General features: G+C 47.5%; 1 protein-coding gene across 1 annotated transcript in view; it reads left to right on the forward strand.

The window, feature by feature from the left end:
• The first annotated feature begins 13,596 nt into the window (after positions 1–13,596).
• SEC14L2 (SEC14 like lipid binding 2) overlaps positions 13,597–15,105 on the forward strand; it is a 32,306-nt gene continuing 30,797 nt past the window's right edge. Inside the window, exon 1 of the mRNA XM_006016829.3 lies at positions 13,597–13,689. Within this exon, the coding sequence (XP_006016891.1) occupies positions 13,636–13,689 (54 nt within the window). The 5' untranslated portion in view covers positions 13,597–13,635. The remainder of the gene's footprint in view (positions 13,690–15,105) is intronic.

A 15,105-nucleotide genomic window follows, 5' to 3' on the forward strand; every position in this document is an offset into this window, starting at 1 on the left:
AAGGGCATTAGACCAAGTGACATAAAACAGATCCTAACTACTCCACAGCTGCCATGTTTCTGGCCCTGTGGAGAGCCCAGGCAGGCCGGGTACTGTGGCCTTGTGTGTTGTGATAAATGTAGATAAGTGTTGGGGTGAATGGAAATGAAATGATTGTTCAGAGCAATCTGGCCTGAAATCTATTCCCACAGCATTTTATACCAATGCCAAACAAGTCCTCCATTGGGCACGACCTTGACAAAGAAGCATGGGTCAAGCTGAACAGACCGAGATCTGGATATGGACACTTCAAAGCAATACTGTAAAAGAGGAACATCTTGGACAGCCCCCTCTGTGAATGTGGTGTCCAGCAAACAGCACTTAATCAAGAGGTGCAATCTTTACAAATGTCCAGATGGGGTAGAAGGAACCTGCACACTGAGCAGTAACACCAGACAGTGGCTCATAGCTGGCTGGGGGAATCAAGAGGTGGGGAGGGGTTTGGAAACAGGCTTCTCTGACTCTTGTCAGTGACAGCCTGGAGGTAGGGGTGGGAATGGGGACAGAGCTGGCCTAGCACTCAGGCAGACCACACAAGCTCTGGCTTGGGCTAGACCACCGCCCTGCAACCAGTAGGTAATGAGTAAGGTGCCGCAGTGCTTCATGGGATGTTGGCAGACTGCAATCTACTGTGAACTGCAACGAGATATGGTAGAGATGTTCATTACGGTGCTCTAACCTATAGCGCTGGAGTCTGATACTGCATCCATCCAGGGTTATCCTAGAGCAGGATCTGCCATTTTTCCAGAGCTCTATGGGCCCTACCATGCAATAAGTGTAACTTCTGTACCTGGCCAGAGTGATTGCAAAACCTAGTCCAAAATTTCACATCAGCAACATGACACACAGCAATTTCATAAAAATACTGTCACTGACCCTTGCACAAAAATTAATAAATCTACAACCTAACAGAAGCACTTCCTTGTCAGTCTCAATGTTTTGAGTGGAGCTGTGACAGTAATTAATTTTCTGATTAAGAGGTCAAACAGTCTGAACCAAAGTATTTTTTGATTATTCAGACTCAAAACAGACTTTTTCCCTCGCTTAGTGAAATGAAGGGAAACCAAACCAAACTAAAACAAAGAAAAAACCCAAGCAACCAAACAAGAAACAGTTTGTTTCAGGATTACCCAAAAGATTGTTTTTTGGTAGAACCACCTCAGTTGACCTAAAGTGAAACATTCCATTTAACTTCCGGGTTATTTACTGTTGTTTTGCAAAAAAAAAAAGTAAAAAGAATTTATTTTGGCAACATAATTTTGACTCAAATGTGTGAATAGGTTTGGTTACCTCAAAGCTGCTTTTTTTGGGTGAATTTACTCTTTGCTGAAGCTCCTTGTCTGTCCTCCTTGTGGAGTGTGTCTGTTATGGGTCCAGTCCTACAGATACTATGTAGAAGTACTTTCCTCCTTAAAAAGTCAATCTGCCTGCTCACCGAAGTGAAGTTACTCATCTGTGCAAGTGTTTTCAGGTTCAGAACTTTTGTTTGTCAATTCTTTGGGATAGGGACAGCACCCTTTTCTTATATTTTCCCAAGTACAGTGACAGCATGCAGTTGAAAATTATCAGCACCACTCATATAGGATGCACAAGGGAGAGATGGGATAGAGTCAGAGACAACCGTAGCAGGGTGCGGGACCCAGGGCAAATCAGCCTGTGCAGGGTTCGGACATGATGGTAGCAGTGGCTGGGGGATGGCGAGCGGCTGGACGCGAAGCCAGCCCGGCTCCGCGGGGCCCCTTCAAAGTGTGGGGCCCCAGGGCAGTCGCCCCTCCCCCCCGTTCCCCAGGAACGGCCCTGGATAGAGTTCACCATGAGTCCTGTAGCATAAAAATCCCACTGAGAACAATACTCCTTTGTGTATATCTCTAATAGTGCAGATAGCTCACTGTTTCCTCAGTTACACCATATCAACAATCATTGCTTAGTTGGAACTGTCTTTCTGTGACCAATCCAGTTAACTTGTCTCTTTACACTCAGAAACAGGAGATCTCTGCACCATAAACTATTTTTATCCTGCTGGAGACCAAAAGAAATCTATATCCTGCCACTAAGCATTTCATATTAGAGTCAACAACATGCAACAACCCAACAGGGTCAGATTCAATTGGGTGTTGACTTCAATGGGTGTAACTGAGATCAGAACTGAGCCCAAAGGATTTAGCTCCACAGTTTCACTTAGGAAACTGCACTGATCATTTCATCTGATGAGCTGACCTTAGGGTACCGACTTCAGTAGTGCCATGGGTGATGCCATGGGTGTAACTGGGAAAGACGTGTGAGTGGACAGGATTTAAGCCATATTTGGTTCCACCCAGCAGCGAAACTCAGAGATGCAGGATTCCAGAAGAGCACTGAAAGGATCATTCAATTAAAGACTGTGGCTGCTGGCAGATGTGAAAAAAAGAAAAAAAACAAACCAGCCTTTTACTGAAAGAGGAAGTGTGTTAGTTTGACCCAGCTCCCCAGTGTCTGTATAGATCGCACGCTTCAGCGGGGCTTTTTGGAGCTTTCAGCTACAGCTTAAAAGTGCTGGGGGGCAAGGGGGCTGAGGGGAGTTACACATCTGTAAGCAGCATGTGATTGGCGACAAAGCAGGATGCAGTGCTTAGGAGGCTGACCTTTGACTCAGGAACCAGCATTCAATTCCCTTCTGTGATGTAGGTCAAATCACTTATGCTCAGACTTCTAAATTACCTACAGGCCAAACTCCTATGATTTCAGCAGGGGTTGTGAGATCTTTGAGGATCTAGGCCTTTGTGTCTGTCCATAAAACAGGGATCATTACTCTCCCCTAAAAATACTGAGGACTGTGAGATGCCCATACAATACTAATGGAGTTTGTATAGGTTCAAACAATTAAATAAAAGAGGTTTCCTCATCCTGCCACAGAATACCAGTAAAATAAAGTTATTTTTGCTTGTTGCCAGCTCACATCAGAGACCACAGAACAAAACTCAGCCTTCCCATCACTCCCAAAAGAAATCCTTCAGCTCAGCAATTTAACACCTTTCATCACCCAATGAGAGCTACATTGGTTTTTGTCTATAAGGAAGATATTCAGACCTTGCTAGGGGTTTCCTTTCCTGCAAGCCTAACAGGCCTTCTGTTTTCCTTAAGTGTATAAATAGAGGAGAATGCAGTAGGAGCAGGGAGAAGGTAGGACTTTGGGACACATTAGCAAGATCATTAAGAGACACTGAGTTCAATTTCAGCCATTCACAATTTACAAATTGGAAAAGGTTCAGTAATAAGCTACATTTAAGCCACTAACAGTGTCCTGTTTCTCCGCCCCCCCAAGACTGGGAACTCTGCAATCCAAGTCCAGGGTAGCTGCGAGCCTGGATTGGACTCAGGCAATGTGTGGCCACCTGAGCCAGAGGCTGGCCTTAGTCCACTGGCAGGCATCTGAAAGCCTGTGGCTCATTCTGGGGCACCACTCAAGGGCACCCTTTGGTGTCACCCTTCAGAGGTAGGGAAAAAAGGGATTATTGATTTTCTCATCTTAATTCTACTAAACTGTATAAATAATGCATGTGTTGGGGGAGGCCGAATGAGTTTTGGATAGCGTCTTGGCCCCCCTGTAAAAGGGAGGACTGGGCTGCAGAGGGGTAGAAGGGAAGTAGAGTGGGGACACCCCTGGGCAGGAGATGGTGGGGGGGAGGCTGGAGAAAGATGGAACTTTTCTGTCTTTGCCTCTCTGTTGAATCAGGATCCAAAAATGCTGGGCTCAGGCTGCCCCCCCTTGCCTCCCATTTCATCAGGGTGTCCATGGATTAGGGGGGATGGTCAGGGCTGGGTATGTGGCTGAATCTCTGAGGAAGGTGGTGAGATCAGGGGAGAAACCAGTGGGGCAGCAACAATGCCTCTGAGGTTGTGCTAGGCAGAGACATGAGGCAGGGGAACCCCGTTATGGGTCCTAGTCAGTGCAGCAGGGTACCTCTCCAGGGGTCACCATGGAGCCCCTGGAGTCCCTGCAGCCCTCACTTTGTGGGAAATCACCCCTTATAGTCACCCACCATGCCTTGATGTTTGTTATTTTAATGAGGAAGACTGCCAAGGGCTTCCTAAGTTGGTCTTCCAAATGACCACCAAGTGCATGTGGTCTCTGCCTTACAGGTTAATTGCATGGCTCCGTCCCTCCCTATGCCTCACAGATGGTATCCTCGCTGATGTTTCCTTTCACTTACTAAAGCCCCCTTCTGGGGTTCCTGGACCCTCACTGGTCCCACACTCTCAACCTCTAGACCTCTTCCTGTGTCCCTAGGAACGTCCTCCTCTCTTAGTTCCTCCACAAACATCCAGACTGCTTCAGGCATTATCTCTAAGCTGGCCTTGTAGAGCTGCAGCCATCCTGATGAGGTGATGTTCTCTCAGCAGGCCCCCAGCTGTTACTGCCAGCTTCTCTCTGGGCCTGGACTTATATCTGCTGGCTCCCTGGGACAGCTGACCCTCCCCTCCCCACCACAGTTAGCCCTGGCCTGCCCCTGCCAGCAACTTCTCAGGTTGCCTGACCTCTTAAAGCCATGAGTAATGCACTGGATCAGTCCAGGTAAGCAGTAAGGTAAGCACTAAGGGGCCTGATAGACATCAGGATAGGGGGATACCAAGGACACCCATTGTGGGGCTTAAATGTCTCTACCCTAATGCTAGGAGCATGGGGAACAAGCAGGAGGAACTTGTACTCCTGTTTACAAGCAACAACTTTGACTTGGTTGGACTAACTGAAACCTGGTGGGACCCTACTCGTGATTGGGCAGTGGGCATTGAGGGCTACAGATGGGATAGAGTGGGGAAAAAGGGGGAGGGGATAGTGACCATTGATTGATTGAATTCACTATCTGGCGAAGGGTGGGCAAACTAACCAGCAGGGCTGAAGTGCTAGACTTCAGAAAGGCTAACTTCAATGTGCTCAGGAGATGAGTTAGTGAGGTGTTAAAGCTCAAGAGCATTGGCAAAATGGGGGTCCAGGAAGGGTGGTCGTTCCTCAAGGGAGCGATCCTACAGGCACAGAAGGAGACAATCCCATTGCACACAATAGGGGGCAAAGGGGCCAAGAAGCCCTCTTGGCTGAACAGGGAAGTACAGGAAAGCCTAATGGCAAAAAAAGAGGGACACAGGCTGTGGAAACGGGGTAGCTACCAAGGAGGAGTATACCTCCCTGGCTTGCACTTGCAGGGAATCAGGAAAACCAAAACTGAATTAGAACTTAGCCTGGCAACAAAAATTAAGGACAACAAAAAGTCTGTCTTCAGGTATATAGGGAGCAAAAGGAAGGCGCAGGATAGCATAAGACCCCTACAGGACAAACTAGGGCAATTGGTGACAGAGAGGGGGGACAAAGCTGAGCTCTACAGTGAGTTCTTTGCATCTGCATTCCTAGACACAGAACAAGACAAATCTCCCAATTGGACTGTAGATAGACACAGGAGCAGGGGTGACACATAGGGGGTGCATGTGGGTGCACATGCACCCCCTGCGCGTGGTGGTGCACCCCCTACAAAAAGGCACTGCCAACAGCCTGCGGGTGGTTGCCAACTCTTGGTCAGCACTCGCCCCGCCCCGCTGCCAACAGCACCAGTGGAGTCTGCAGGAGCAACCTCGCTTACCACCGCCACACTACCACCACCACTGCACTCCCGCCACCACCGTTGTGCCACCCCAGCAGTGGGGGGCACGCGTCGTTCATGCACAGGAGGGGCACCAGCCTACCAACTGTTAGCGCAGGCTTAGTGAAGGGGCACTTGGAGGGGCACTTGTGGCACTCCAGTCAGGTCCCAGAGGACTGGAAAAGGGCCAGTGTCGTCCTTATTTTCAAGAAGGGGAGGAGGGAGGAACTGGGAAACTATAGGCCAGTTAGTCTCACCTCTATCCTTAGGAAAACTCTGAACAAAATCATTAAGGATTACATTTGTGGGAGCCCAGTAGGGGAAATAATGCTGCAAGGAAATCAGCATGGGTTCATTGCAGGTAGATCCTGCCTGACTTACCTTGTTTCTTTTTATGATCAGGTCACAAAATGCTTAGGCACAAGAGTTGAGGTAGATGTCATCTACCTAGACTTTAAGAAGGCCTTCGATACGGTATCTCATTCTGTTCTCATAAATAAACTGACAGGATGTGATGTAGATGATTACACAGTCAGGTGAGTGGCAAATTGGCTTAGGGGTTGCACCCAGAGAGTGGTGGTGGATGGGTCAATATCGACCTGGAAAGATGTGGGCAGCAGAGTCCCGCTAGGCTCAGTCCTTGGACCGGTGCTATTCAATGTCTTCATCAGTGACTTGGACAAGGTCGTAGAGAGCACTCTATCCAAGTTTGCAGATGATAACAAATTATGGGGCAAAGTTAACACACCAGAGGTTAGGGAATGGATCCAGATGGATCTGGATAGGTTGGAAAAATGGGCAGAACGAAATAGGATACAGTTCAACAAAGACAAGTACAAAGTGCTCACCTGGGCAAAAAGAACCACTAACACAATTACAGGCTGGGGGGTGACCTTCTGAACAGCATAGCAGTGGAAAGGGATCTTGGAGTCATAGATGACTCCAAGATGAATATGAGTCGTCAATGTGACAAAGTGATCAACAAGACTAACCGCAGTTTATCATGCATTGGCAGATGCATGACGAACAGGACCAGGGAGGTGATGCTTCCCCTCTATGTGGCACTGGTCAGGCTGCAGTTGGAGTACTGTGTCCAGTTTTGGGTGCCACACTTCAAGAGGGATACAGAGAATCCTGATAAGGTTCAGAGGAGGCCACTCGTATGGTCAGAGGCCTGCAGGAAAGGCCCTATGAGGAGAGACTGAGGAACCTAGATCTCTTCAGCCTTTGCAAGAGAAAGCTGAGAGGGGATCTTCTCCTCTCAGCTGCCTATAAATTCATCAGGGGAAGGCAGCAGGGAATAGGAGATGCTCTATTTACTAGGGCACCCCCTGGAGTAACTAGGAACAATGGCCACAAATTAAAGGAGAGCAAATTTAGGTTGGACATTAGAAAGAACTTCTTCACAGTAAGGGTTGCCAGAATCTGGAATGGGCTTCCAAGGGAGGTGGTGCTCTCCCCTACCCTGGGGGCCTACAAGAGAGACTGGACAAGCACCGAGCTGGGGTTGTCTGATCCCAGCGCTCTTTCCTGCCCAGCACAGGGAGTCAGACTTGATAACCTACTGAGGTCCCTTCTGACCCTAACTTCTATGAATCTATTAATCTTATTCAGGATGCATCTGCCAACCTTGCTGGTATTACTGAGAACTGGCTGGACTAGGCCTCTGGGCTAGTGTTTGGCTAGATGGTCCCAGCTAGATACTTAGTGCAGCACCAGACTAGGATTGGAGGTCAGTGGGGCAGAGCGGCAGTCATCTTCAAAGAAAATCTGGCCCATAGGACACATCCACTGCCAAACTTGTCCAACATGGAGTGTGTCTACTTCATGCTTGAGACCAGGTACAGAATGGGGATTCTGCTTGTATACCGACCACCACACTCCACAGCAGATTCCCTGACTGAGTTAACTGAGCCGGTCTTGGAAATGGTGTTTAGTACACCCAGACTTACTGTCTTGGGTGACTTCAACATCCATGATAAAGCTGGCACTTCAGGGCTTGGGCAGGACTTCATTGCCTCCATAACAACCAAGGGGTTATGCAGATCCCTATCCTCTGATGCCCCCATCAGGATAGTGAATCATCTAAACTGGTCCAACCCCAGAGACTCATGGACCAGTAGGGGTGCCTGTGGATGTGCGGGATGTCTGCTCCAACATGCTCTAATTACATTGGGTCAGAGCAGATTTGATTAATCTACCTCCAAAATACTGTGATCCATGTGCCAGCACAGGATACTGACTATAGCATTGCGGACATTCTTACGAGTCAGAGCAACTGTCCTTCTTGGCCTTGCTCAGCTTTCTCCTGTTTTTATACAACTGACCTTCAGGGGATGGTTATAATGTAGAACGCTGTTGTGGATGCTCTATTGGAAGTCAGTGGTATTTGAGCATCTAAATTGTTTAAGCCATTTTGACAAACCCAGAAAATTCCCTTACCCCATAGCAGACACCAGCAGCCATTGACTGAGACTGAGCACAGAAGGGTTCACTGTGAGTAATTTGCCATCCCTCTCTGACACAGCCATGGTCAGCCCAACTGGCCTTACATTTTTTCCCTGACTAAGGATTATTTCTTGCATCTCAAACTTTTATTTTAGTGATTTATAATCTTAACACCATTTATGTGATATAAATTAGGGGAGGGCTGAGCTCAGGCAACTCAGGATCTTCCATTTGCATAAGTCTGTACATCTCACTGACTCCAAATTCACCTCAATTAACTTGTGGTCCAGGGATTAATGGACATGTTAAGGTGTTGTTTAGTAGACCTTAAATATTCTGTTGATAGAGGATCGTTTGTAATGATACCATTTGCTGTAGTAACTGGCAGGAGTAGTTGTCCATATCAAGCCTGGTTCTCTTCTGTCTTCTGTAGTGACCTCAGAAAACAGTAGAATAAGACAGTGTTTTCCACCTCCTCATTGTGTATATGTGCATGATTCCACACATGATCCCACACAATGTGGAATCCAGCCCAGGATTTGTATGCAACTGTCAAGCTTACTTTTTCCCTGTTTGGGACCAGGTCCAATGCCCACCAAAGTCAGCAAAAAGATTCCTATCGATTCTAATAAGCTTTGGATCAGGTCAATAACTTCAACCCCTTGGTTCACCCCTGCTTCGCTTTAGGTCATTCCACAGCAGAGAAGTAAAGATCAAATGCAATTTGTTCCTGTTCAGAAGCTGCTATCAGGGAAGGCTTTGAACTGAGAAGGAGGGCTGATCCCCTCTGTTTCCCACTGCAATCAACATGAGTTTCAACTCAATTTGGATGCTTAAATACCACTGACTCGCAATACAGCATCCACAGGAGCGTTCTACATTATAACCATCCCCTGAAGGTCAGTCACATAAAACAGGAGAAAGCTGAGCAAGGCCAAGGAGGACAGCTGCTCTGATTCTTAAGAACATCCACAGTGCTATAGTCAGTATCCTGTGCTGGCACATGGATCACAGTATTTTGTGATTCTGTGCTGTGCACAGTGCAACTCAAGCAAGAAGTGTTCTTGATATACCTATCTCTATATCTGAGACATTAGCCTAATTCAAGGCTCAGTTATCTACTATATATTAGCTTGTGGAACACTAACAATAAAGCAGAGCCAAAACAGAAAGCAGTGTCAGATTTAAGACCAAATATCTCATCAGGACTATTGAATAAACAGTCTGAAATAGGGTTGCCAACCCATCACAATTGCCCTGGAGTCTCCAGGAATTAGATACAATCTCCAGAAGACTGCTGAGAGTCACCCAGGAGATCAATGATAGGACATTCATTCAAATAAATATTAAATGTTGAATCCAATTAACCCAGTAGTCCAGTGGGTTTCTAAAATGTAATAGTAATGTACATTTGCCTTCCTGAGTACAGTACAGTAGATCACTCATTAATGTCATTGCATCATGTGATGAAACCTCCTGGAATAGATTCAAACAGAGTTGGCAATGGCAACCCTACTCTGAAATGTCAAGAAATAGACATCATGAAATTGTTTAAAGCAGATTTCTCTTTTTTTGCTGTTTTTCCAACCAGTTTATTGAATGGTTAGTTTTTTTCTTAAAAATAATTTAAATTGATGCATTTTGCAGCAACATAAAAACAATCTGCAAAAGTGTTTCTGTTCCTGTTGATGATCTCTCCTCACAACCCTCCCAAGCTTAGAAATGAATGGAAAAACTGAGGCATAAATAGTAAGTGTCTTGCCCAAAGTTAAATAATGGCTCTATGAGTGTCCCTGGGAGCCAAACCCTGGAAAACTTCTGTGGAAATCTGGAAACTTCTGTGCTATCAAAAATACTAGTTGATCAAGTGAAATGAGGCCTTACAGCTGCCTCAGAGACATTTCTCTATTAGTATATTGGTATGTAACACAATAACTTTTGAAAGCTGCATCCAGTAAGTTAAAAATGTTCAGGGAATATTAGAGGCATCAGTGGGTAAAGTCTAGTTGACTGATGAAAATGACAAAATCCTAATTTCCGCTAGAATCATCATTTGGTTACTCAGGATACAGGAGTAGACAGTGACCTCACAGATGCCTGTAGCAGAAATGAGTTTCTTGGAATATGGGATGAAGCCATGATTTCATAGACATCTCACAGAGGCCTGTGGCAGGCAGCAGAGTCAATTTGTACAGGGGTGAGTCAGTGGCTGTAGGGTTACAGTGAGGTTAAGACAGGGGTGGGTAATTATTTGGGTTGGTGGGCCACTTAACGAGTTTTGGTGAGCTGTCAAGGGCCGCACACACAAAATCTTGCAGAAGATACCATTTTTTAAAATATAGATAAAAAACAAATTATCTACTAAAAATTAAACATCTGCTATGAAGGTCACCACACAGGGTGACCTTCATTAGAGTTAGTGAGTCTCATCCCGCACTGGTCAGCTGAAGCTTTTTCACTTTGATTCCAACCACCTTCCACCTGCCACATCCTTTTCCTCTTACTTTAGTCAGCTCTGCCAGTTGTAGCCAGCACCAGGCCTTTTGCCCCCCTTCTAGCTCTCACCAGGCTCCTTCCTATTCCTTCTCTCCAGCTGGGTCCCCCCTTCCTCCACATTGGTCAAAACTCTATTTTGGTGAAAATCAGAAAGTGGGTAAGTCTGATATTCACTAAAAGGAGGGGCTTTGGGATTTTCAATTCTCACCAAAAGCCACAGAGATATGATCAGAGTGGGCAGCTGTGGGACTCATCATGGGGCCCAGCTCAGCCTACATAAACAGGAAAGACCACACATTGACATGGTGCTTTAAAAACCCCAATTTTTGCTGTTTTCCATTCAAGTTACCAATAAGAAAAAATATTGAGTTCACAAATTTTATCACAGAAATACTTGTGCAAAAAATCTTATACCCTTTTTGATTGGCTGTATTGACAACCTCCCCCACTAGAACTGTATGGAGAAACTTAAGCACATCTGCTAAGTGACTTTCTTCGGGTTACAAAGCAATCTGTGGATGCATCATGGGTGGAACACAGCAATCATAATTTCTACTTCTCTGCTCCCTTATGGAGAACTATAAAAATACAGAGTGCGTCAGGAACAGGTCAGGGTGTGTTCCCTGCCCCGAGGAGCTGAAAGAGGCTGTGCAAACAAGGATGAAACATGTCAAGACCTGAAATGAGACTGCTGTTCATGTCCAGGGTGTTATTAGGGAAGAGATCAATACTGCAAGAATTAAGATTTTAAGGGAAGATTTGAAAAGGTAGGGTGTAGGGATGCTTCAACACGTGATGCCATTAACATGCACACAAGACGAAAATGTCACTGTGTGTGACTTAATGGCATCACAGTTTGCATGTGCAAGACTTTTGGGGGTTTTAAATGACTTTGCATCATTGCAAACTAAACTATATCCAGATGTAGTTTAGTTTGCAATTTTGCAAAATTGCAACAATGCAGCTGTCAGCTTGCCCCAGGGCCACAGGAGAGCCTCTCCTGCAGTCAGGGGTGGGGCAAGCTACTGGTGGGCTGAGCTGCCCCTGAGCTGTAGGGGACCCCAGTCCTTCCCGCAGCAGCAGCAGCACCCCCCAGGGCCACCCAGGTGGGCTGCTAGCAGGCCAGGGGCTGCCCCAGCTTGGAGTCAGGGAAGAGTTGGATTGGGCCTGATGCTGCCTCCAAGCTGGGGCAACCCCTGTCTTGCTAGCAGCCCACCGAGGCATCCCTGGGGGACTCTACCACTGCAGAGGGAAGGACTGGGGCCCCCCACAGCTCAGGGGTCACGTGGCCTGCCGGCAGCTCACCCCCAGCCATGGGCAGGCTCTGGCTCTCACACACACACACAAAAAAAAAAGATTGGGCCCTTCACTGTAATGCGACGGAAACATTTAAATGGTTTAGTCCTCAGGTTTTTATTTTATGCCCCACCATTTCAATTTAGGGGGCATAGAATAAAATCTTGGGGATTAAACCCCTGTCGTGTACAAATGCCCCTAGCAGGTGGCTAGGGACTGTGGATTCATTAGGCATGAGGGAAGTAGGTAGAATAAGGCAGAAACTAAACAGATTATGTTGGAGAGTTTCAAAGGGAGTGGGCACTGCCCCGCACAGCATGATTTGCATCTTTGATTGGCAATCATGTCAGGCAGTAATGAATCATATAACATAGAGGTACACAAGTCCCAGGCCCAGTCTCCATTAGCACTTCCATCCGGGAAGCTGCACTGGCACTAGGCTACTTGCATCTTTGTTGTCTCTGCCTCCCCCCCCCCATGCTTGACAATAGCATTTCCCTTGCACCTGGTGTCTTAGCTAGGAAGCTGCTGGCTAGCTACAGAAGGCTAGGGCCCTCATATGTCACTTCTGTAGGCATAATAGAGCCACATAGCAAATCACCTTGATGAAGATATCTGCTAATATCCTGATATCAGGGCCAGGTGAACAGTTCTTGCACTGTCCTTGCAGCCAGCACTGGACATGACTGAAGAAGAGAGTGCTTAGTTATCATTTGTAGCACCGAGGAACCCTGGTTTGACAGTATCTGTCCCAGAGAGCTCTTGCAATCTATATTGGTAGAAGTACTCTTGTGCTGTGGCTATTCGTAACCTTTAAATGGCCTTATGGGTACCTCTGTGGCCCTCTGGTTGCTCTAGCTCAGGCTTGGGATTAGTTCATTCCCTGAATGGCCTCAGAAATTTAGGGAGGAGGGGATAGGTGGCTGCTATCATTCTCATCCGCTCTGGCTCAGCCATCATTAAACAGTCAAGACCCTGCCGGGTGCCTGCTACTAGAGTAGCTTTCTTTATTTTGATTTGCAGGCACTGGGAGTTGAGGTATTCTGCATGGCAAGGTGGCTTCAAAGAGACTTCTAAACTGGACAACAGAGGAAGAAAGGGAACTGGACAACAATGTCTGCAAGATGTAAGTGGAAGGAAAGGGGAGAATTCTGGCCTGGGGCAGAGTGGTTGCATGGTGCTCTGTGTCTGAGGTGGGGGAGGTCCCCATCTTTCACCCTGACCCCATGTCAGCCTGCAGGTGCGCTGGGAGGTGTCTGTGCTTTGGCTCTGGATGCACTCATGATTTCGATCTACAGGAATAAAATGAAAACATGATGTCAAATATCCTATCTCTTTCCAGTGCAAATACTGTCCCCCAGTGAAAACCTATAGCCTCACTAGTGATTATTATCAGGTGAGTAACTGAGAGGGCAAACTCTGCAACCGAGCAAGAGTCCAAGGCCAGAGGCTTGGAAGTCTACCCAGGTCCCACCTACTATCGCAGAACACTAAAGGGGGGAAAACATGTTAGGCACTCATGGGGGCAGGTGCTGCATGTCCAGCACCTCCGCCAGTGCCCTCCAGCTACGGTGCCCTTTCCTTCCTGCAGAACTGGTTCTTGCCTGCCTGTGACAGCTCGAGAGAGGCATCCCCTTTAAGAGGCGGTGCTTGCAGCCTAGCAGTGAGACATCCAGTTTGGCGTGAACTGTGCAAGACAGCTCAGCTTGCAGACAGAAGCCAGCAGCTAATCAGCAGCGGAGAGACCATGAGCGGAAGAGTTGGGGATCTGAGCCCGAAGCAGGCGGAGGCACTAGACAAGGTGAGATCTGGTATGAAGGGTTGCTGTCTTTCAGCAGTGCTGTTGTTTCTGTCACAGCATTTCTCTGAAAAGCTGTCCTCACCTGGGGAAGGGGGGAGAGGCAGCGTCTTCTTATTTTTCTCCTCAGCTGTTCTATTTCTGAGATGCTGGGATGCTGCAGTGATGGGGACTGCATCCATTCCTCAGCAGGGGCAGGTATTTGGGGGGACAGGAAGAAGAGGTGTCCTTGTCACCAAGCTGCCAGGAAAGCTTTTTCCCTGATGTCACCTGCAGGCTGCAGATTTCAGTTTAAAATTTCCCTGCACCCAGCTTTATGTAGCATGTCCCCGTGGGGCTTCTCCCATGCCCCAGGAACTTGACAGCAGCCGTGGGGTTATAGTACACGGAGCACCCTGGGAGGTGATTCATAAAGAAGCCTCCTGTGGGAATCCATGGCAGCTGATTAGCGGAGGTGATGCTGGAAAAGGATTAGGCAGCTCATGGGAGTATGATAATGCTGGCTGTCTCAGCACTGCCAAGTCTTTAATGAGCTCCCACTCGGCTGTGCGAGCTAGCTTCTGGGTGAATGTAGATAGCACATCTCCCACACCCCCTGCACCCTGATGTGCAGTGTGGGGGAAAGGGAACCCAGTCTAATGTATCCTCCAGAAGTGGTGGAGCTGGCACCTCAACTGGGGAATGTGGTTGCCTGGAGACAAGCAGAAGGAACTGGACACAAAGGGGAGCATTCATGGCCCGTGTCTGGTGGATGAATCTCGGGGAGGCAGGTGCCTTGCAGGCTGATTAGCTTGGTGACTGTTCCTAAAGCAGCTTCTGTATTTAAAAGGTGAACAGCAAATGGCTGCAGGTCTTTGCTGTACACAGCACCGTTACCCTCTTCCCCATGATGCCTCCTGCAGGGAGAGACTGGGGCTGGAGTAGCTTGGGAGCCCCCACAGCCAGACCCACTCCCAGCAGTGCCTTTAGCCATGTCTACGTAGTAAAACTAATGTGCCTGTCACTCAGCCTTAGCAGTTCTCCCACTTGAAGCCCCCCAAGACACAGCCACACTGTTCCCAACTTCAGGGGCTTTAATCATATGGAACAGGCATAACTTCAATGCCATAAGCAGCACTGTCTGTTTGAGCGTACCATAGTAAATATATTATGTAAACATGGCCTCTGACGCCAAGGCTGAAGTAGTCTTAGCTCAGTCAAGCTCTCAGCTAAGGTTCCTTTCCCTTGAGAGGGAGGATTGCACTAGAATAGCTTGGAGCATATGCACAACCAATACTCCTACACTATGCCCTACAGCACCTCTTGCTGGAAGAGGCCAGGATGGGGAGCCTCTCCTGACTTCCCCAGCCCCTGGTTCTGTGCTAATGCTTGCTATACCAGGCAGCAGAAAGGAGTTTGACTTCTTCCTCTTTTGGGTAG

Source organism: Alligator sinensis, unplaced genomic scaffold (genome assembly GCF_000455745.1).
Source record: "Alligator sinensis unplaced genomic scaffold, ASM45574v1 scaffold216_1, whole genome shotgun sequence".
Taxonomy (NCBI): Eukaryota; Metazoa; Chordata; order Crocodylia; family Alligatoridae; genus Alligator; species Alligator sinensis.